The sequence below is a fragment of the Vitis riparia genome, chromosome 18, assembly GCF_004353265.1.
Source record: "Vitis riparia cultivar Riparia Gloire de Montpellier isolate 1030 chromosome 18, EGFV_Vit.rip_1.0, whole genome shotgun sequence".
In the NCBI taxonomy this organism is placed as follows: domain Eukaryota; kingdom Viridiplantae; phylum Streptophyta; class Magnoliopsida; order Vitales; family Vitaceae; genus Vitis; species Vitis riparia.
In genome coordinates this window covers 1439799-1463889 of record NC_048448.1, presented here as the reverse complement: position 1 = coordinate 1463889, position 24091 = coordinate 1439799, and the positions used below count along the sequence as shown (strand labels likewise).

At 34.2% G+C, this 24091-nt stretch overlaps 1 protein-coding gene across 6 annotated transcripts; it reads left to right on the top strand.

The window, feature by feature from the left end:
• Positions 1–2070: 2070 nt before the first annotated feature.
• On the top strand, positions 2071–23878 carry LOC117906590 (serine/threonine-protein kinase STY17-like). Of its 6 annotated transcripts, none has more exons than XM_034819683.1 (22): positions 2073–2816; positions 4418–4532; positions 5505–5602; positions 5720–5836; positions 6627–6693; positions 8096–8206; positions 9300–9350; positions 12076–12251; positions 12338–12445; positions 13365–13438; positions 13604–13779; positions 15230–15325; positions 15584–15664; positions 15808–15861; positions 16535–16669; positions 16745–19680; positions 19925–20040; positions 20180–20479; positions 20763–20834; positions 21798–21849; positions 22894–23027; positions 23571–23878. In XM_034819683.1, the coding sequence occupies exons 1-16, from the start codon at positions 2626–2628 to the stop codon at positions 16808–16810; spliced, it is 1716 nt and encodes a 571-aa protein (XP_034675574.1). In that variant the 5' UTR covers positions 2073–2625; the 3' UTR covers positions 16811–19680; positions 19925–20040; positions 20180–20479; positions 20763–20834; positions 21798–21849; positions 22894–23027; positions 23571–23878. The 6 variants fall into 6 exon arrangements, with proteins under 6 accessions (XP_034675576.1, XP_034675574.1, XP_034675571.1 ...); XM_034819680.1 differs by having other exon boundaries at positions 9267–9350; positions 16745–16849; XM_034819679.1 differs by having other exon boundaries at positions 9267–9350.
• Positions 23879–24091: the final 213 nt, after the last annotated feature.

Sequence of the window (24091 nt, the reverse complement as noted above, 5' to 3'; positions counted from 1 at the left end):
CCTTCCCACAGCGGCAGCAGCATCTTTCTACCATCATGACATCATCTCCTCTTCCATAAATCACACACCTACCCCACTCATCTCCATCGTATTTTAAATTTAACACCCCTCACGTTTCGTATTTATTAATATCGTTCCGCATGTTCATCCAATGAGGCACCGACTTGCTTTTCACCTAAATCCAGTATCACCCTTCATAAAGATGAATCATATGAATGGGAAATTCGTATGTTATTATGGTAGGAGCACGTTCAGAACATGCAATAATGATAATAAAAGTGGTGGGGTACGGGATGGATAGGATAGGATAACAAATGATTCCCACTTGTACCGCAAATGAACTCTCTCACATTCAGGGAGATTGCTTCAATAATGCGGTTTTTTTTCCAGAGCTTAGAGTGGAGACTCTGTTGAACCGGCCACCTTTTTATTTTTTATTCGACGAGGTAAGGCCATGTTTTTGGAAAGGTGAGGGGCCTGGCCATATTTTTAAGGATATAAACATATCATCATGTGTATTACACCTGTTTTTTTAATAAGATGGGATAAGAACACGAAGCCACGTATTCTAATGAAATAAAAATAAATTAATTACTTTTTTAATTATAAAATTGCATTTGTTAATTAGCTGATCTTAAGTTAATTATTTATGTAAAGGATAACCTCAAAGAGGATTTCTTAATGCCAAAAAAATAACTTCTTAAGTTTTAAAGGAACGAAAAGAATTTGAGAGAGCTCATATAAGATGGTTTCAACATCAAATTCAATCCATCTTTTCCTTTGAAGAAGAGATCAAATTCATGATGATATAAAGTCCAGTGAAAGTTCAAATCTAAGTCCAAATTTATTGTTATTTGATAATTTAGAGCTAGCTACGTACATCATCGAAAAGTACCATAGGAATTTTTTTAAGGATATGTTTGGTTCTTGAAAAATTTGAGGAAAATGCAAAAAAAAAAAAAATGGAGAGGAAAGTAAAATAAAATAAAAAGTGAAGAAAAATAAAAAATAAAGTTAAAGATGATAAATTATTTTTATTTGCTACTTCAAATTTATTTTATTTATTTGAATTTGTCAATATAAAAATTAAATAATTTTAAAATGCATAAGTTTCTAAATAATTTTAATTGTATTTAATTTTATTTAAAATATTTTATAGAACAATCAAACACAAGAAAATAATTTTTCTTATCATTTTTTTATTTCTTTTGTAATTTTTGGGAATTAAACATAAGCTAAGGGAATTTTATGGAAATAATTCATTATATTGAGCTTTTGACATGGGATCAGATGTTCAAAGTATGGAAAATTTCAAGTCCTTTAATAAATAAAAGACGGGACATTTGCAACATTTTAGGTTAGGACATTACTAAATGAGTTTTGTTTTCTTATTTATGTTGTATTTTTCATTTTTTTAAATGTTTATTTTAGGGTTTGTTGTTGGGAAAAAAAAGATGCAAAAAAAAAAAAAAATGGACACAAAAGAAAAAAAATATAAAAGGAGTATTTGGGATATATTGAAAATTTAGAGGTAAATGTATTAAGAAGGTTGGTTTGGTTTGAAAACCGTTTTTGAAAATATTTTGTTGTTATTCATAATAAAAAAAACATGTTTGATAATAAAAAAATTGTTTTTTAAGAAGGGAAATCAATAAAATATTTTTTAATTATTTTATATTGTTTTTAAAAATAATTATATAAATACGAGATAAAATAATTAAAAGTAAAACATTATATATAAAAAATATTAAAAATATGTTAAAAAATTTTATTTAATAAAATATTTAAAACTGTTTTCAAAATATTTATAAAATAAGCCTCTAGCATTTTAAAATGGATGCGTGATGGATGAAATAATGTAAACATAATTTTCTTCTAATAATAAAACTCAAAATTATTCATTTTTCATTTCAAATTTGCATACACTATATTCATATATATATTTTTCTTATAAAAAAGGTCGTTTTCCATGATGCCTTGACCATTACAGCACTACTTTACATTCTGTATCTGCTAGGTGTGCGCTTCGTGAGCACTCACGATTCTACGTCGGTCTAACCAGAGTCGCCGGCAAAAATCCGTTTGTCAATTCATCGTTGGGTAATTTTAGTAATGCCCCGTCTCCAGCTCACTGAGAGTGGCGGGTGAGACGACAATCTCACACAAGAGCCCTGATTGGCCAGGAAAGGAGGTGGGACTCGGGAGCTGGTATCAGCAGCGCTTAATCCGCACAAAGAAAATTCCATTTATAACTTTTTTGGTAAAACCTGATTTTTAAATAAATATATAACGCGGTGATGTAAGCAAAGCAAGTGAGCATAGTTTGAATCCACGTCGATACCCGCACAGATGGGTGCGCACTACGCCCGCTTAACGTTCATTTGTGGCTCTAACTAGACAGAAGAGAGAAAAGGAGAAGCAGCATTGCTTCGCTTCTGCTGTTGTTTTCCCTATTTGATACTCGGTGGTTTTTTTTCCTCCTGGTTGTCGTTTTGTGTATTTCAATCATGATTTCACGTGAACTATGAGCGACATCGTTTTGTTGGACTCGTTTATCCTCGCATTGGAAGATGGTTTTGGAGTAGCTTCCGCTTTCTTGTGTTTAGTCGTGTCTTCGTTGATTTGATGGAGGATGCAGACAGTTGCAGTAGCAGGGCAGTGGATTCATGGCCGACGCACAATCGGAAGCAGAGGCAGAAGGTTGTTGAAATTTATGAAGAGGTTCGTCGTAGACTCAAGAGTTGGGACAATGAAGAGGCGATGCGTCCGGGTTTTGATGATGAACTTTGGGCACACTTCTCTCGACTTCCGACTAGGTATTGAAACCCTATCTGTGGTTTATTTTGATTTCTTTCTTGATTTTTTTTGACAACTTGTTTGGTTCCTTGGAAAATTAAGGAAAGAGAAAAGGAAAGAAAAAAAAAACTTGGAATATCCTTTTTTTCCTTTGAGTATAGTGATATGTTATTAGGTGTGAGCCATACATCAGTGCGTATCCGAATCTTTTGAGTTTGATTCTGTTGCTACAAGTATCTAAAATTTGACGTTCTTGAGACCTCTTCTTTAATTTCTACCGTTTCTTTAAAAGAAGAGAGGATTCACTCCTTTTTCTTTTTGTTTGTTAAACGGCTCTTGCATTTGAACGCCGATGCATCTGAATCTTGAATCTGATTATTTTGTTATTAGTTTCTGAAGTTTGGTGTTCTTCAGACGGTTTCTTTAGTTTGTACACATGGTATCTTCCTTTTCTTTTTCTTTCAGTGCCTCTGTCATTTGAACGGCATACGGTGGGATTTATCTGAATGTTAATTTGGTTCTCTTGGTCTTAGTTTTAGAAGTTTGATGTTATTTCTTTAATCTGTCATGTTCTTTTCAAGAGAAGCAAACTTCCTTTTTTTATTTTTCTGTCTAGTTTTCTGTGTTATAGAGATACCGCATTCGAACCTAATGCAGCCCGATGCATCTGGTTTCTTGGTATTACATTCTGAAGTTTGATTTTGAAATTCTTGAGTTGTTTATTTTCGGCGTACTAATTCCTTGAAAAAGTGGAAAAAGAAAAAACGAAGTTGTGCTATCTTTTATTTCTCATTCTTTCCTAAATAAGCATTGTTGAGTACAGGCTTGAGGTTGAATTTGGTTCTCTTGGTATTAGTTTCTGAAATTTGTTTATGATTATGTTTACAATATTGTCTAGGGAATAACATTAGTTGAAAACACTGGACAGTCTTTTTAATTAAAAGCATAGGTTTACACTAATTGGATTGAATATTTTGATTTCTTTCTTATATTTCCTTGCAATCTATTTAATCTTTGAAAAACCGAGTGAAAAAAAAGAAAAAAGAAAAGAGAACTTGGAATATTTTTTCATTTCCTTTTCTTTTCTTTTGGTATTAGCTTCTAAAGTTTGGTATTCTGTACACTTCATCTAATATGTATTATTTCTTTATGATCGTGTTTCCAGTGTTATTCCAGGGAATAATTTTGAAGGTCATGAACAGCCTTTTTTAGTGAAAACAGAGGATCGTATCGAATGGATTTACTATTTCCTTTCTCTGTCTTTCAATTCTTTATCATTTAGTTTTTCTTTTTGAATATAATGATTTGACTCAGATCTTGAGTTTTTTGAATTCTATAGTGGTGTTTGATGTATGTGTTGGTAACAGTGTTATTCCAGGGAATAATTTTGAAGGTCATGAACAGCCTTTTTTAGTGAAAACAGAGGATTGTATCGAATGGATTTACTATTTCCTTTCTCTGTCTTTTAATTCTTTATCATTTAGTTTTTCTTTTTGAATATAATGATTTGACTCAGATTTTAAGTTTTTTGAATTCTATAGTGGTGTTTGATGTATGTGTTGGTAACAGTGTTTTGTGTTTACGTCCGCTTGCATTGAGGGCTTTGATTTGTTTATTATAGGTATGCGCTTGATGTAAATGTAGAGAGGGCCGAAGATGTTCTTACACACAAGAGACTACTACAATTGGCACATGATCCAGCCACTAGACCAGCACTTGAAGTCCGCCTTGTGCAGGTAAATCTCCTGGCAAGAAGATATTGCGGAATCATTAACAGCAATAGGTATCTTCATGCTTTTCTTTTTTCCTGAAATTGTGGTAGCCTTGGTTTCTGTTGGTTGTTTCTTTTCTGCCTGTTTTAAAATTGTAGAATTTACCCTTTCATCAATTTGATTCTGTTGATTTTACCTATAAAAAAATAAAAAAAAAAATTGATACTGTTGATTTTCTTTATTTTTTCCAGATTGCTTTTTTGTTTTTCGAATTTGGGAAAATATTACTGTTATCAGGGGGACACGGTATTTTCACATTTTATAAAGATCAAGTGCTTGTTCAGATCTAGATGTTTGTGCACATGCGGCAAATGATGCATGAAGTTCAAATCAGTAATTAGGTTGTTTATCCAGACATTTTTCCCCTTCCATGTCCTACACCCACCAAGCAAAAGAAATATGTAGTTTTGTGACAGATGCTTTTGAGAGAGTTTTTCACCCCATTTTATTTCTTATAGGTAACTATTTTTGTTTGCAATTGTTGATTTTTTATATAGATACAAGATGTGAAGTAAATGTTTTTTGTTCAGTTCCTACAACTTCAGATTTCTCAAAGTTTGCATACGATTTGCATTTCTTAATTTTTACTTGCATCATCTCAACCTGGTTTTATGTATCCTTTACTACTTGACCATAGTTTGTTGTTCCATTTTGTCACATCATATGTAAGTTTTTAATCAAAGCGGGAGGAGAATCCCATAATTGTAATTGTTATTATGCTAACAGGTTAATTCTGGTAATCTCTTTGTAGGTAAAAACTGTACAATTTTTTCATAATTATATTTTTGCCAGTTGGTTTCTATGGGTACTACTGTTGGATGATATACATACTGCACATGCCTTCCGATAATTTTTTTTTTAGTTTTACCAACATTCTCATTGGAGGTTTGAACCTCTCTTGGCCAAATGCTTTTTGGCAATCTCTCTTTTATGCAGGCCCATCCCATTTTTGGTGGAATTTATGGTGATTCTGATCCTTCAAACCCTTTAAAAAAGGTGGATGCTCAAAGTCATTATCACACCAGTCAGAGGAGGCAAGATTATTTCAACATGCATTTGTAGTACCATCTCCTTTGGTAGTTTAAAATTGTTCATTTCTGACACATTACAAAATCTGTTTGTCTTTTTTGGGCTCTCTCCCTATTTTTCAGCACTCATCCACCATCTACCTTTGGATTGTTGCCTAATATGAAAGTTTTGGTTGAAGCCAAAAATTCACATGTTCAAGATGGAGAAGGTGATGTGGATGCCAATCTACGCTCTTGGAGGTTAGTATTTTTGATAATTGAGGAACCTTCCATGGCCAAATCCTTGGGACTCTCCATGAGGACCCAAAGCTCAGGGTGCTGACCACTGAATACCTTGCTATTTGATTGAGACCTTCTCTCTCATTGTCCCTAGTAATAGCTTGTGATACTGTTTCTATGTTGTAGTGTTGCAAACAAGTCTCAAGATTTTTGGTGTTTGACATTTGGTGCTAAGATCAGGCTTGACCTTGTGGATGCGAGTAATTACACAAATGAAAAGATGAAACACTTCTAAGTTTGATACAAATAAAATGTACAATGTATGTCTACACTTTCAACCAGCAGGGTGCATAGTATTTTGTCTTTGATATTCTCACTTTTCAACTCGGAGCAGAAGACCAAACCGGCCATGGTTCTGGATGGTCACTGTTTGATAGGCTCAGATATCCATTGAGCCATGGTCCCTAATGGTGCTGCAGTAAGAGAGGCCCTGGACTGAACAGGCACAACCCTCAGGAGCAAGCTTCCGGTGATGCAAGCTCATTAGTCACATCTTTCATGCAGAAACTGGGCCTAAGCAAAACACAATTTAACAAAACATGTTCATCATCTACAGTGCAGTCTGCACTTACACAGTTTAGTCATGAGTAGGACCCACATGATATGATATGATTGACCACATTTACAATGCAATATATCCAGGCTTTATAGACGTGATTCATCTTGGTCATTTGTATTGGAAAACCACTCCTGTCACTTATTTCTGTAAGTACTTGTCCATTGGTTTAATAATACTTTCATTGTTCTGTAGGCTGATGCATGAAGTTATAATTTCAACAAATGACAAGCCCAAGCTCCTCAGTCAGGTAGCCTTTTGGGTATCATCTGGAATCCTTTTTATATGGTTTTTTTGGGTGGATGTCCTCTCTATATAATTTTTTGGATGCATAGGTTATTAGATATTCTGTGTCAAAGCTCAATCAGGTAGCTGATCCTCTTGGGTATCATCTGGAATCCTTTTTATTTGTTTTTTTGGGTAGATATCCTCTCTATATAATTTTTTGGATGGGTATACTCTGTGTTACAAACACTTGTTAGGATCCATCTGATTTCTTGGCTTAGCAACCAGTTTTCTATATGGCACTGTCTCATTTTCTCTTTTGTTGTCTGTTCTTTTCTAATTCAATGTATGATGGATACTCGAAGAAATATTTCAGAGCTCCCCTGAGATACACCTAACATTGTAATTCAATTGCAATTTTCTGTGACTGGGGTATATAGAACATGACCTTAACATGGCTATTCTCAAACATATTGTCATGACATCCATATTTCTTATGCAAAAAAATATATTTGATATGAAGCATCTCTTCTTGTGGCATATGAAATCCTGTTTTAAGTACCATATGGTTTTTTCTATTAAAGAGTAACTATTTTCTGATGCAATTTGGATTGGTTGTGTCATGGATGTTAACAATGGTGAGGAACTTATAGTTAATTTTTTCCTTAAATATTTTGGTCTTCTTTTTAGTTTGTTAAGAATTTGGATAGTAAATGTTTCAATTAGTTAAAAAAAAAAAAAATGTGACTATATCAGGTGGAAGTACAGATCTTTTACTTCATTTTACCTGGGCCCCTAACTTTATTTAAATTATTAGCCACCATGTCTTCCCTGACAACCTCAGCCAATTCTTTTTTTGGCCCTTTTCTTCTAATTCCTTCAACTTGAAAATTACGCCTCCTAATTGAACTGGCTATTTGTCTTGTGGTCAATGGTCATAGATTAAATGATTTGAGTGAGGTACCTATTCCTTCTTTCTTGAATTGGTATCATTTGTCTTTCATTGGCCCTCATATGGTATCACTTTGATTGATGTTTGTATCATCTCATGTGATTCATGTATCCCACCATCTTTTTCAACTATGTTCATTTGTGGACATTTTTCTTGTGCCTAGTGCATCTTGCAGCTTAGAGAGTGTTGGTTTTGTTCTGTTTGTTAGACTCTTCTCTTGTGATTGGGCACTAATCTTCCAATTTCATGGTTGGTTCTGAATGAAACTATTATTTTTGGTTCTTCAGATGCAGTTTCTGCTATGGACTTCCCTCTTTAAAGGACTTATTCGTAGCTTATCTTTTACCCGAGTAACTGCATGATGATAGATAGAATTGGTGATTTTGAAGTTTGTGAAAATTTCAATGGTTCATCTAGTAGCTGTAATAATTGTCTATAAATAACTTTCTTTTTCTAATTTTATCTTTTAAATCTTCCTTTCTCTCAGTTGACCTCATTACTTTCTGATATTGGATTGAACATTCAAGAAGCACATGCTTTTTCCACGACAGATGGCTACTCCTTGGATGTTTTTGTTGTTGAGGGTTGGGCACATGAGGTAATTTTGCTCTTTTATCTTTATTGAATAACAATAACACTTATTGATTACATGGGATGAGCTAGAGTATTGACTAATGCTACTTTTTAGTTCCTTGTGGGAAGGAATAACTCTCACTTTTTTTTTTCATGTCTTCATTTATTTAATTCATGTTAAATTTTAAGTTCATGTCCTTGAACAATGTTGATAAATTAAATTGCTTGTCCTATCTCAATACTTGGTTTCTAGTTGAAATAATCCTGTTCATGATGTGGAGCAAAGTTATATTCTTCTAGTCTATATTTGATGAGTGATATGCTTAGTGGAATGAGAAGGGAGTTTTCTTGGATGCATTTATTGTCATTTCTGATAATATGGTGTGAATACATATTGATTCTTGAGAGACTAGTGGAAGATGGTAGTTGCAACATAATGTATTTATGTTTGTTATGATCTTTCCATTGCTTTATGTACATTCTGATAAATTTGGTTTAAGGTAATGAGTGGGCATATGCAAATGGACAGGGTTGGTTTGACCGAGGAAGTACGTGGGAAAATGGACCTTCTTTTTCATACCTGAGACGAGGTTTTTTGATGGCTTATTTTTTTTATACTAATTTTGTATATGAGTCTTCGCCTTTTCTGAATCTGAAACCAGTTGCGAGAGCACTATTTTTGTTATTTTTTAATTGACTTGTGTGAGGAAGAAGACGATTTACAATGGGAAGTTATAACAAAAAGAGTGTGAAGAGTAGATAATATGTAGTTGCAGAAGTGATTTAAATATCTTCTTAACTGCAAAAATAGCACCATTTGTTTGCATTGTTGTTTTAAGGTACATACAGAATGTGTTTTGGTTTTTCAGTCATATCTGTTATAAACTTCTAAAATGTGTTATCACCAATTTGTTGGACTAGGTGGTTCTATTTCTTTTATCTAATTTGAAGTTATATATTTTTTGGCCGTTCTAGAAAAAAATATCGTGGACTCTTTATGCTTTAGTCATATGTTATTTTAAATGAATAGCTTCCTTAAAATTAGGACTATGACGAATTTCTTGATCTTTCTCTTCCTCCATCAGCTGTTTGATTTATTTACATCTCGGAAACTTCAGGAAACTGAGCAGCTTAGAAATGTACTGCTAAAGGAAATTCAAATGATTGAGGTAACTAACCTCTTTACTTGCTACTTGTTAATGATAATTTATGTATTTCTGAGTTGATCATGAAGTTTTCAGGCAGACACTACTATTTTATTTTTTATGGTAGAGACTGCCCCAGGATTAGCTTTTGAGGTTTGCCCTTCCTTATCGTGGAGAAAGATGGAATATTTCCTTTCTATTTTGTTTTTCTTTTCAGTTCTTCATTTTGTTTTTGTTAAAATGACATCCTTATAGAAGTTATATCCTTTTATTGATTTATTTTCTGATTAATTAAACACCAAAACCAAGGGGATATTTCTGTAGGTTATGTTAGCAAAGTTAATTTGATATGACCTAGTTACCGTGATGTAGGACACCCTAGGGTGGTTGCCTACAATCAAGTAGGTGGGTTAGGGTTTTTATTTTTTAGGGTGTAAGGAGAGGAATAAGGAATAAAGTTTATGGTAGAGAAAAATGAAATAAAAAAATAGAGAGACAAAAGATATGAAGAAGAAGAGATAGAAACCTTAGAGTTTCACTAAGGCCTTCTAGGAGTCTCACTTAGAAGAAAATCAATGGAGTCTCACTATTGAGGATTGCAACATTTGCAATAAAAAAAACATAATATTGTCAACATCAATCAATTTATTACTTTGATTTACATCAATTAACCTTATTTATAGGTTTCTCTAAGAAATCTAAAGTCTACTAGGATTCTAGTAACCCATTATAACTCTAATTCTAATTGTCTTATAACTTAGTTAATCTTAATTTGACTACAACAAACATTAATACTAATTTAATTCCAATTAACAATCGTACTTTAATTGCAACTAATATAAATCCCCTTTCTTGAAGTATATCTTAGAGATTCATCCTCATCATACCACTTCCTCTTATTGCAATTAAAATCTATGCTAGTAAAGTGTTTATTTTGCAGTGTTGTTGACAAGAACCATTGATGGTCATATGAAAACTAGCAGATTAATGATAATTTAGCAGAAAAAAGGAGGATGTAGAGAAACTCTTATAAGAAAATGATTTGAATATGCAGCAATGTTTTATAAGGCTATGGCAATTCTTACTTGTCCAAATGCTAAACTGTTTCTTCCTTGTTTTTAGGTCTGACATTAGGTTAGGTGGTTCTGAATTCACGTCAGTTATCAGCAGGGTCAGTCATGTCTAAGTGTCACTCTCTTTTACTAAGTAGGGTACTAGACTTCAAATCTGTCTGGCAAGTCAGCTGATTGAAGGAAAGGGTATTTCTTGTTCAAGGATTTTGAGCACCAAAGTAGTTTTTGATATAGTACTCCATATCAGCTTTCTGAAAATTGTTTTAAACAGTCAATCTTCCACTTTCTAGACATGGGAGAATGGACTAAACTAACAAAGTTTTAAAGCAGTGAATTCTGATATGTTTTTTGAGGTTAAAAAACATTTTATATTCATAAACCATGTACAAATTAAGATGATATGTTCCATCATGATAGAATTATGTTGATTCTTGCATATTGTCATATTTGACTGGGTTAATTCACCAATGCTTGCTGCCACATGGGACTGATAGTTTCATATTCTTTGTCATAGACAAGTTTGATTTATTCTGAAAATCAATAATTGGATGCAAACTTACATATAGGTCGGTCATAAGTACCAATATTCAAGAACAGAAAAGATGGATTTTGTTCTATTCAAAATTGATTCTTGAAGGAATTCAATACGTTTGAAAAATGGAGAGCTGAGAGAGTTTGAACAAGACCAATTATATTTACCTAAACTTTTGGAGGAAATTTCTGTCATGCATATCTTCCTGATATAAGAATAAGAGAACCCATTAACCTTGCTTCATGTCAATATAAAGGTTCTTTGTGGTTCCCCGATGAAGGGATTGATAATCACTGGCTTTCAATTTAGATTTTCTTCAGTTTTTCAACTATGCTCGCGTGTCCATAAGTGTGGCTTTAAAACGCTTTAACTTCTCATTTTTGAAAAATATCATTAATACTATCTCCTACAAATTAGGAGTGTTCAAAATTTGTCGGTTAATTATTTTTCTATTTCATTTTTTTTTTTCTCCATTTCAATTTTTTTTTTAATGTTTGTTGACCTGTGTCATGGACCAATGAGATTCTGCCGCTGATAGGACCTTTTGGTGCTGAGACACATGGTCTGGCTGACTCTGAATGTAAGTGAGACATACACCTTACTAGCACACCTTACTAGCTGTGTCATGCAACACCTTGTTGTGCGTGATTGAACCCAACCTTACACCAATGTTGGCACATAAGGCCCTATAATAATCTTGAAGACCTTGATGTTCCTCCAGGATATTGAGTTGACATATCATGAAAATTTCAAGTTTTAATACTTTGTTTCATGTGGCTTTGCCTTACACCTTCGGCTGACAAAATGGCCTCTGCATCTTGCCTCTTTTTCTGAACAATAATAGCTATATAGCATAGCTCATGATTTTATTTTATATTATTTTACATTTTTTTTTTATTTTTATGGTTTTTGTTTTCCATCCAATTCTTGTGATTTTTTAGTTATCAGCATTTTGAATTTTCTCCGGATGCTCCTGTGAAAGAGGTTGGAATCATTACTGCCAAATCTCTATGTCTAGTGCTCTCAATCATCTTCCATGATGCCATGTTGATTTTATATGAATCAAGTTGTGCTTATATTTTTAAACTTATGTGCCATTTTCCTAAAAATTTAGCATCATCCAATATTTTAAGGTGTACTGCAGAAGCAACCTTGGTCAGAATTCCAGCTCATATCTCCTGGGAGGGAGCAAGGACACCCTGAAAAACAGCTTATCCCTAGTCAAATAAACTTAACCATTGATGGGGCTGATGTCTGGGAAATTGATGCCACGCTGTTGAAATTTGAAAACAAAATTGCATCTGGATCGTATGGAGATTTGTGAGTTTTGGCCTTATGGTTGACCCTGGCTCTGATCATGTATGATGGTATAAGAGCTTATTTAAGAGTATGTTTGATTGAAACAGGTATAAAGGTACTTTTTGTAGCCAGGATGTGGCTATTAAAGTTCTCAAGACTCAGCATTTAAATGAAGATATGTGGAGGGAATTTTCTCAAGAAGTCTATATTATGAGGTTTGTTATAACATAGGCTTGTAATTCCCTTTGGTGTTGTTTCCTTCAAGTATAAGTAAATCTAGTGTGATTAGTAGATTTATATGGCTTGTCTTCATTTGAAGTGTCATAAATATGTGAATGGTCCAGAATATATCTGTCTGAGTTGGAAGTACTGCATTCATTAGCCAAGTGGCAACCCTCTGGCTTGCCTTAAGCTGAAGTGGTCTAATATGGGGATATTCATGAATAATATCTGTTCAAGATGAAGTAGTGCATTCACTTGACAAGCTGTCTAGTTGTTAGCTTCCTAGTTAAATTTTGTAGTTGTTAGCTCCCTAGTTAACTGTACTGCCAGTTAATGAAGAGGAAATGCACTGGTTTAGTTTATTTTAGTTTATTTTTATGCCAGTTGAAGTACTTGTGAAACTCATTTATTGTGAGAGCATGGATGGTGAAATTTCTTAACACTATTTCTTTTCCCTGGAGCTAATTTGAAACAAATTTATTGTCCTGCAAGTTTAGTTTGCAGACATAAATTTATTTTATGTCACAGTACATTCCTGGTAAAAGCTCCTATACTTCGGGTGCTGCTTGGTTTAAAACTTGATCCCCTTAGTCCTCTTTTTCAGCTTGGAAGTACTATGCTTTTAAAATTTATGAACATCTCTCACAAGTATCTGTTGCTTCAATAGCCTGCACAATTGCACATGAAGGTGAGTTGCATGTTTTTCATGAAATATAGTTAACCAAGTTATCATACTATCAGGGTGCATTGTCCAACATTCCACTTGACTTCTTGATTGCATTAGGTAGTCTAATTTATTTTTTATGCCATGGATTATTTAAGGAAAGATGGCTGCTATTGTCTATCGCTATTCATCTCTTTCAAGAACTAGTTTACCTTTTCCTCTCCCAACTCTTGCTTTGAAACTTGCAGAAAAGTTCGGCACAAGAATATTGTGCAATTTATTGGTGCATGTACCAGACCTCCAAGCCTGTGCATTGTGACTGGTAAGTTAGATAACCTTCTGCATATATCTATTGCATGGCATCAAAGTAATATTTGTTGATTTTAGAAGATCAGTTCATTATTATTCATTTTTTTTTAATCTTGTTTCTTTGATTTTAAGATTGAATTTGAGTATTGTTTGTTTCATTGCATTTTCCCCTTCTCAGAGTTTATGTTTGGTGGAAGCGTCTATGACTTTCTGCATAAGCAAAAGGGCAGTTTTAAGCTTCCATCCTTGCTCAAAGTAGCAATTGATGTGTCCAAGGGAATGAATTACTTGCATCAAAATGACATAATCCACAGGGACCTGAAAGCTGCCAATATTCTGATGGATGAAAACAAAGTAAGACATTTCATTCTTGCCAATATATGACATTTAATATATGATTATGTAGCCAAATTAGTGGGATGGATTCATCATATTGGTTGAGTTGGGTTGGGTTAGTGCTTTGTGGTGTCTGAACCCATGTATAATTATCACCTGCTGAAATAACTTTAATTGTTCTGTTTACTTTGTGAGAATTACAAAGACAAAGAAGAAGAAGAAGAGAAAAAAAGAAAGCTAGGGTTTCATTAACCAAAGGCCTAAGAAACAGATTACATAAAAAGATTTGTATAGGCTAACAAGAAAAGCTAAAAGACTATTCTACCCTTATTGATAATATGAAATAACTAAGCTAAAATACCATCTAACATACTTGACCTTAATTGTAATTACAACTCTTACCATGCTGCTATATTTCTGGTTGTTTTGTTTGCTGGACTGTAATTTTAATTAGAACTCTCATTAGCCTTCTATGGATCTGAATAGAATCCAATATGGATGTGTAAATTTTAGAGTGGATTGGGTTGGTTTTCGTATTGTATACATGACACATTATGATTACTATCACTTGCTAAAATGCATTTCTTTGTTTTGTTTTGCTTCACTTTAATTGTAATTACAACCCTCATCAGCTTGCTATGGTCCTGCCAAGAATTCAATGTGGATGTGTACATTTTAGACTATTGTGAAAGTGTCCTCTATTATAAACTCCTAGGATCCAAGGGTTGTGGGATTTGGCAATTATAATTAATCTTTGGAATATTCAAAAAAATATAATAATCTTTATTTGAAATAGTTACCTTTATTTTCAAATGGAAAGTCCTTGAGCTGATGAAAATAACTATAATGAAGGAGAAAACTCTTGACTGGTGGTTTCCTTGATATTCAAAATCCTTTCTGTGATGTTCTCTTGTTTTATGTTGGTAGTTGGCCTTTCAATTATGACTGATTAATCAACTATTATTTTTCTTTTCTTCCTTGGGGTGTACTTCATATTGGTCATGATAAAAGTAGTAAAGGATGCAAAGAGAAAGAGGTAAAACCTTAAAGCTTGAATGTAAATCAAGAACACTTTGAGGCGGGGAAAAGGGTAAAACAGGATTCAAAATTATTAGGGTGTGTGACTGAGTGTAACCAACCTCTCCTGTCTCCCAGGAGGCTGACTTCCAGCCATGAATTGTTTGCTATCATTGCTTTATCCGTCAATCTGAACTAAAATTTTAATGTGAATCAAGAAATCTAAAATTTTAAAGGAGAGATGGTTTCAAAACTGTAGGAACCATTCTTCTTTTTAAAAAACTGTGTAGATTGCTCATATCTCCTGCTTATATACATTGCTTTATCTGCTGCATGTCCTTCTGTCATGTGGCTCCTTGTTAATAGAAGCTTTATCAAATTTATGCATAACTGCATCACACTATTTGCAAAATTTGATCTGTCTAAAATATCCAAATCTCTTTGCTTTTAGGTTGTTAAGGTTGCTGATTTTGGTGTTGCTAGAGTACAAGCTCAATCTGGAGTCATGACTGCTGAAACTGGAACTTATCGTTGGATGGCTCCAGAGGTCTGTGTTCCACAGAATCATTTCAGATATTGGATGTCTTATTTTGTGCAACTTCAGTGATATGACATATTCCTATTTCTGTCTTCTAGCCTTTTAGCTGTGTAAACCATTCATGTCCTGATGTGATTGTTTGGTCTTTAAGTCTGTAAATATTGTTGTCTTGCATTTTTTTTCCAACCACATTCCAGTTAATGCAATAGCATAATTTTATTGGTGAACATATTTTGCAGCTTTCTGACATTTTTTGATGCATTGAAGGTCATTGAACATAAACCATATGATCACAAGGCTGATGTTTTCAGCTTCGGAATTGTATTGTGGGAGCTTCTAACAGGAAAGGTAATACTGAACAGTGATCTTAATATTGTTTTGTAGAAATCATGAAACAGTCTGCAGATTAAAAATTCTGTTCATCTTTGGTTCAGTTTGGTTTGTGGAGCACAGATGAACTCATCATTTATTGTTTGTAAATAATATGCCAGCTTCCTTATGAGCACTTAACCCCATTACAAGCTGCAGTTGGTGTGGTCCAGAAGGTATTCCTCCATCAAACATTGGATAAGAATAAGAATGTTAACCTTTGTGCTGCATATATTGGTTGGGTGTATGTGTATATTTTTTCCCCTTCCTTTCCTCGTGGAGCAAAATAGGAAGAAAACAGAAGTTCATTCTCAGGATTAAGAATGCATTGCTTTTGAAATGCACACATGCTTCTAGACAAGTATTTAACCTGCTGGGACAAATCAAGGGGGTTAGCGTCTTGTGAAAAGGCAATTAGTGGATGTTACATGTTTTTAAGATGTTTCTTTTGGCAATTATTTGGCATGATTTATAATTTACATGGGCAATTTAATATTGAGGAAAAAGAGAAAATATACCTTCTTACTCTACCAATTGCTCATAACTAGAAACGGACTTGGGTGAAAGCAACATGGTGTTTAGGCTCTAAGAATAATACAGATCTTCTTAGAACTTCCCTCTCCAAGTAGGGGATAAAAAATACATGTACTTAAACATTTATTTAAGGGCACCCCTCTCTACCTAGAATCTGTGAAATGACTTGCTTTGGTCTCATGCCAAATGGAACTAAAAGCCCTATAGTGTCTACAAGTACCGATCTTTTCTGTGAAATCCATTTGATGATATGCTGATTGAAATTGTTTGAATCCTTGAAATAAGAGACATCACTTGTGTTGACATGGATTTTAGGGTCTAAGGCCTACTATTCCGAGTCACACTTATCCATCACTTGTAAAATTGATCAAGAGATGCTGGCACCAGGAACCATCTTTAAGACCTGAATTCACTGAAATTATGGAGATATTGCAGCAGATGGCTAGCAAGGTATGGAAGATTTTAGAAACTTCCAAATTTTACTTTATTATGCATCTTCCTGTACTGACACAAGATCTTGAACAGGTTGTGGAAAAAAAGAGAGAGATCTTAGAGGGAAGAGGGAAAAGGCAGAAGGAGAAATCCATCTAGGAGAATTTTATCTATGCTCTCTAACAGGTGGCCACTAGGGTGAGGATGCTGTAGATAGTGTGTTTAACACTTTTGTTGTGAGTCATGTGCTCCTACCTTATATTCAATTTATATATGGAATCCTGTTTTGACATTTCAAATTATATAGGGCTTCCTTGTTTTTCTTGCTTCAGTTGTTAATACCAAATAACTTCATTTTCCGGGAAGAAAATTGTTAGGTGACCTAAGCCTAAATATGGGGCATTTTGAACTGGTGGGATCTCAAATTGGATTTGAATCGTCCATGATTTGCATTATGGTTCAGGTTTCATAGCCGTTGAACAGATGAAAAGACAAAGAAGGAAATGTATTTGATTGTTTGCTTACAGTATTACGCTCTACTTTTATTAGAAATAACATGCTAAAAATGGGCAACAGTATTGGGATTCACAATGTATCTTTTTAGTCAAGCCTTTTTGAGTTCCTGGCTTTATGAACTGTAAATCCCTATTTCTGAGTTCCAAAGATAAAGGGAAACTCATGTGGAAGAACAGGAAGCATTCTTTTTTTCACGTGAAATTTCCTCACATGTGCTTTCTAACTGTTAAATTCCTTATTTCTATCTACTGGGGTGTGCTGCTCATCTGAGAACAGCAGATAGCTTCAAACTTTCTTGTCAGGGCTCCCTGCTGGTCGACCTGGGATTATCCATGGTAAATATTTTTTTTATGATAATAAAACTGGAGTAAGATTTTGCCTGGTTGTGAGATAACCTATTATAATTGAGCGAAAGCCAGTCTTCCAAGATTTGCCGGCTAGACAACTCTGGTGGAATAATTATGAAGCCTGTTGTATAGTTTCTTAACATTTCTTGTAGTTTTAATTCCATCCATGAAATATATAGCCAACCATACAATTGTTCAGCACAGGATGTTTTTAGATTCTTTTTAATGCTCTTTACATTTAACACGGACAATTGCCAGCTTTGTCTCCCTATTGAGGTTTTTTTATTTATTTTTTGTTTAAGGGAAGGCAATTATTAATATTGCAATGAAGTTATTTAATCATATCACTTGAAGAAATCTACCACACACACACTCATATGATATATATTTATAGACATTACCCTTTTTTCTAAAATAATTTTTGAAATGACTTCTCCTTCCTCAAAGACTTGGCACCTTACTAAAATTTGATCTATTTATTCAATTTTTAAAATTAATTTTCAGTTTCTGATGTGGCAATGAGAAGTGTCTTTTTGTAGCATATAGAAACCCAACTAGTAATTCTTGAGAATCAACTTTGGCTTTAGACTCAAACGCCTAGGGAATCAGGAGCATATTGTAGTTGAACTCTCTGGTATCATCTGTCGCGTTGTCCACAGCTTGTTAATGGAGGTTTTGATTTACAGAATTGTATCCTGTCTTTCTTCTTCAGTTTCAACTGTTACCACTTATCTTAGTATCAAATGCATCTATTTATAGTCTAGATACTTTACTAATAGCGGCTTTAAATGGTGTAATTTTTCCACCCACACTTTTCTCTCTGCTATATCCCTTTCATCTCTCCACTAACTCTTTTCTCTCTGCTATCTTTCTTCCTTTATTGCTCTCTTTGTGTGGAACCTGATGGTTTGCACAAATTCCTTTAATGGGAACTCTTGAGGAAGTCTTTGAAGTTCCAATAATCTCTCATGGTAAGGAATGTCAAGGGTATACCAAGCTTTCTTGGATTGCACCCAAGACAATCACATGGCTCATTCCATTATTCAGGTGATTGGAGAGAAGTTTCAGTCAAGATTGATGATGGAAATCTTCATCTTCCACCAAATGAGGTCTTGTTGAGATCAAAGGCCTCGACCAATGAACATGATCAACTACAAGCCAGGAGTGGTCCATCATTGGGGCATGAAATCTGCTGGTGCCTAGAAGATGTGTTGGTTTCTACTTCCATTGTAACTTTTTGGCGAAACTCAAGGCGGGTGAGGACGACAACTCAGTCGAGGTTGATGTACCCACCTGCAAGTTTATTGAGAAAAGATGACAATGAGGAGGATGACATAGATGAAGATATACCAGAAGAATATGTTCTAAACAAGTGCAGTGTATTAACAATTTCAGAATGGCTGAGTCTTGTTTTAGCCATAGAATATGTGGTTCTCAGTGTTAAATACCTGTCTTAAGGAAGCAAATTCTGTGGCATCTTGCGCTGTGGAAATGGGAGGTGATGGGCATGGCGATAAAATATGGCATTAGGTATCAGACTGGGCAGTTCATTGTTTCTGTGCACCCGGTGGAATGAAGTTTTCTTTTGAGAAAAAGGGTTTTGTGTTTTGTTTTTACTGGTTGAAGGACTGTTTGGAATTGTGTTTTTTACAATTACATAATGCAGTTTGTGGTTTTGGTTTTTATTGTTTGGGAATGTGTTTTTTAGAACAAGGTTGAGATGGAAACCCACAGTATGCCTTCTGGCGGTCACCATGATATGGCTTCTTATGATAGTACTTGGTAACACTCTCGCATGAGCACTTTCTTGGCAAGAGTTTAGCAGTTGTTAATTGAGCAAGATGTGGTTAAGAAGCTCTTGTTGGCTGAGGTTGAGATGCCTTGCAACTTTGGAGCTGACATCTTGGGGACCCTTGTTCCAACAATGAGTGGGCGTACAATGAGATATGAATTGACCGCCTAAATAAGCTGAATCTGAGGAATGCGTCTGCTTGGAATATGAAGATTTTTGATGGATAAGGTTCATTTTAGGGGACTGTTCACTCTGGTTGATTTGAAACTGAATTTAGAAATTGGGAATGAATGTCCATAGCAGGGGAGGTATAAGTGCCAGGCCACAAAGGTGGTGAATAAAATACTTAAAGATGTAGCTGCATTGGATTCTGAGTAGGTTCTTATTTGTTACCGCATAGATGTTTAAAATTGAACTTGGTTTTCATCTTAAGTTATGCTGGTTTTGGTTTACTTCATTTAGTTGATGTGGCACTTTCTACTAATTGTATTTCTATACTAAGAATTGATACCCGCGTAGATGGGAACTTGTACTGTCTTCTTCTGTAGTTTAAAATTGTTCATTTCTGACACCATAAAATTTGATTTTTGTTTTTGTGGCTATCTCCCTATTTTTCAGCATTCATCCACCATCTACCTCTGGTTTTTGCCTGATATCAAAGTTATGGTTGAAGCCAGAAATTCACATGTTCAAGATGGAGAAAGTGACGGGGATGCCAATCTACTCTCTTCTGAGTAAGCATCTTTGAATATCTTGGTATTTGATTAAGAGTTCTTTTCTCATTTTCCCTAGTAGTAGCTTGTGGTACTGGTTGTATGATGTAGTGTTTCAAACTAGTCTCAACATTTTCAGTGTTTGATGTTTGGTTCTCAGATCAGGCTTCACCTTATGGGTGAAATTAGTTACACAATGAAAAGATGACACACTTCAAGTTCCATACAAATGAAATGTACAGTGTATGTGTACACTTCCAAACAGGAGGGTGCATAATGTTGTCTTTGATATTCTCACTCTTCAACTGGGAGCTGAAGATGGAACTGGCCATGGCTCCAGTTAGTCCATAACCCATGGGATGGCCACTGTAAGATGGGCTCAGGTCTCCATTAAGCCATGATCCCTATGGGTGCTGCCACAAGAGAGGCCTTGGGCAGAATAGGGCCACAACCCTGAGGAGTAAGCCGCTGATGATGCAAACTCATTTTTTCACATATTTTATGCATAAACTGGGCTATTGTGAAGATAATTTGACAAAAAATGTCTATCATCTACGTACAGTCTGCACTCACATAGTTTAGTCCTGAGTGGGACTGACCTGAAATGATTGGCCAGAGATGTGATGCAATATATCCTGGCTTTTTGCACATGATACATCTTGGTCAACTGTATTGGAAAACATTCTTATCTCTTATTTATATCACCACTTGTCCTTTTAACAATACTTTTCATTATTCTGTAGGCTGATGCATGAAGTTATAATTTCAACAAATGACAAGCCCATGATCCTCAGTCAGATCGCTGACCTTTTTGGGTATAATGTGGAATCCTTTTTATATGTTTTTGTTTTGGTGGATATCCTCTTCATATAATTTTTATGATAGGTAGATTATCAGATATGCTGCATCACAAACACTTGTTAGGATCCAGTGGATTTCTTGGTTTAGCAATGTTCTACATCTAGTACGGCGCTGTCATATTTTCTCTGTCACTTGTTCTTTTCTATTTCAATGTATAATGGATACTTGAAGAAATATTTTAAAAGTCTCTCTAGTTAAACCTAGCATTATAATTCAATTGCAATTTTGTGCAACTGGTATATCATCCTGATATCCATCTTTCTTATGTAGAAAAAGTATATTTGATTCAAAGCATCTCTTCTTGTGGCATATGAAATCCTGTTTTAAACACCAAATGATTTAGCTATAAAACAGTAACCATTTTCTGGTATCCATTTTCTGATACAATTTGGATTTGCTGTGTCATGGAAGCTGACATTGATGAGGAACTTGCAGTTATTTTTACCTTAAATTTTTCTTCTTCATAGTGTGTTGAGAATAAAGAAAGTAAAAATTTCTATTAATACAAAAAATGTGACTTCATCATGTTGATATTCAATTTATTAAAATCTAAAACCTTGTCTCAATTCCCAAAAGCATGTGGTTGGCTATACAGATCTTTTCCTTCTCTATACCTGGGCTGCAAAATTTATTTAAATTATTAGCTGCCATGTCTTCCCTGACAACCTCAGCAAATTCTCTCTTTTTGGCTTTGTTCTTCTAATTCCTTTAACTTGGAACATATGCCTCCTTACAGACATAGTTATTATCTTTTAGTCATGGATTGAATGATTTCAGTGAGATATCTATTCCTTTTTTTCCTGAATTTGTATCATTTTACTCAAATTGGCCCTCATATGGAGTTGCTTTGATTGATGTTTGTATCATCTCATGCTATTCATGTATCCCAACATTCAAGAAGCACATGCTTTTTTCAGGACAGACTGCTACTCATTATCTGTTTTTTCTGTTGAGGGTCGGGCATATGAGGTAATTTGCTCTTTTTCTTATTGAAATAATGATACCACTTTCTTGTAGCAAAAGTATTAACTAATGCTACTTTCTAGTTCCTTGTGGGAAGGAAAAATACACACACACACACACACACACACACACACTCTTTCTCTCTCTCTAATGTCCTCATTTATTTATTTCTAGTTAAATTTTAATTTCTTGCTGTTGAAGAATGTTTAGAAATTGAATTGCTTGTGATATCTCCATACTTGGTTTCCAGTTGAGATAATCTTGTTTGTGATGTTAACAACGTTATGTTCCATTTCTAGTCTTATATTTGATGAGTAAGAGCCCTGAATATTCCACCGTATTTTTAGTGGGGTTCTCAACCATTTCAGAAAAGGTTTGTGTAGATATTTTTCATATGCCATGTGGCATCCACAATAAGTTTCTTAATTTAATTGGGTAGGAAGAATTTATTTTAGATGCTCTCACATTGCTCTTGAGTGAATTGAAGTAATATAGATTGTGGTTAATAATGGATGTATATTTTGATGACATGCTAAACCCTTGAAACTTGCAATGGATTAATATGTCTAGTTGGATGAGAAGAGGATCTTCTTTCAGATAATATGGCATGAATACTCATTGATTCTTGAGAGACTAGTGGATATATTTATACTTGTTATGATCTTTCCAGGGCTTTATGTATGTTCTGATTAATTTGGTTTACGGTAATGAGTGGGTATATCCAAATGGAACTAGTTGATTGCTTATGTTTCTTATACTTATTTTGTATATGGGTTCTTGTCTTTTCCAAATCTGAAACTAGTTGCAAGAGCACTATTTTTGTTATTTTTAAAAGATTTGTTTTGTGAGGAAGAAGACAATTTACTAAGTGAAGTTATGAATAAAATAAGTGTGTAGAATAGATTATATGTAGTTGCAGAAGTGACTTGAAGACATGCTTAACTGCAAAAATGGTGCCATTTGTTTGCATTATTATTTGAAGGTTCATACAGAATGTAATTTGGCTTTTATTCCTCTCTTTTTGTGGAACCTGGTTCTTTGCATTTGCAGAAATTCGTTTGATGGGAACTCTTGAACAAGTCTTTGGAGTTTCACTATGCTCTTATGGTAAGCAATGTCAAGCCTTTACCAGGCTCTCTTGGATTGCACCCAAGACAATCAGATGGCCCAGTCTATTGATTCAGGTGATTGGGATTGATGTTTCAGTTAAGATTGATAATGGAAATCTTCATCTGCCACCAAATGAGATCTTTTTGAGAACTCAAAATATTTTCTGTGATGTTCTCTAGTTTTTTGTTGGTAGTTGACCTTTCAATTATGACCGATGAATCAACCTTTATTTTTCTCTTCTTTGTTGAGGAGAGGTTATGATAAATGTTCTTAAATCTAAATCAAGAACGCTGCTTTGAGGGGAAAAGAATGGGGGAAAACATGATTCCAGATTATTGATGTGAGACTGAGGGTAACCATCCTCTCCTGTCACTCAGGAGGCTGACTTCCAGCTATGGATTGATTTGTTATCATTTCTTTATCCTTCAATGTGAACCAAAATTTTAAGGTAATCCAAGTAGATCTAAAATTTTGAGGTTGGGGGTGGTTTTAAAACTGTGGGACCATTATTCCTTTATTAAAAGTAGTATAGCTTTTATCTCAAATTTATGCATAACTGGATCATACTAGTTGCAAAATTTTATGTGTCTAAAATACCCAAAGCCTTCTGCTTTTAGGTTGTTAAGGTTGCTGATTTTGGTTTTGCTGGATTACAAGCTCACTCTGGAGTCAATGACTGCTGAAACTGGAACTTATGGTTGGTTTTGCTGGATTACAAGCTCCACAGGTAAATGTTCTACTGATTTACTTTGGGATATTGGACGTGTTATTTTGGGCAACTTACAGTGATATGGCATATTCCAAGTTATGCCATCTAACTTGCAGTGGTATAACCATTCCTGACACGCTGTGATTGTTTGGTCTTTTAAGTACTGTAAATAATTTTGTTCTACATTTGTTTTTTCTAATCACACATGGTTTGATATAAAAATAGTCTAATGTTTTTGTTATCATATTTTCAGCTCCCATATAATAAATTAAACTATGTTGTAATATATTATAATATTAGTGTATTTGTATTGTAATTATAATGTATTTATGTCGTATCTATATTTTATTATAAAAGTAATAATTCTAAAAATACTTATTTATACCTTATTGGTATTAACACATTCTTTCAATATATTAACATCATTCA

What these genes read in the sequence shown, in the direction of transcription:
- LOC117906590 (XM_034819680.1), top strand. Translation starts at nt 2,626, where the DNA reads ATGGAGGATGCAGACAGTTGCAGTAGCAGGGCAGTGGATTCATGGCCG. An exon ending in TTGAGGGTTGGGCACATGAG is followed by an intron (nt 8,207 to 9,266) that starts GTAATTTTGCTC and finishes TTCCTCCATCAG; the next exon opens with CTGTTTGATTTATTTACATC. An exon ending in AGGAAATTCAAATGATTGAG is followed by an intron (nt 9,351 to 12,075) that starts GTAACTAACCTC and finishes GGTGTACTGCAG; the next exon opens with AAGCAACCTTGGTCAGAATT.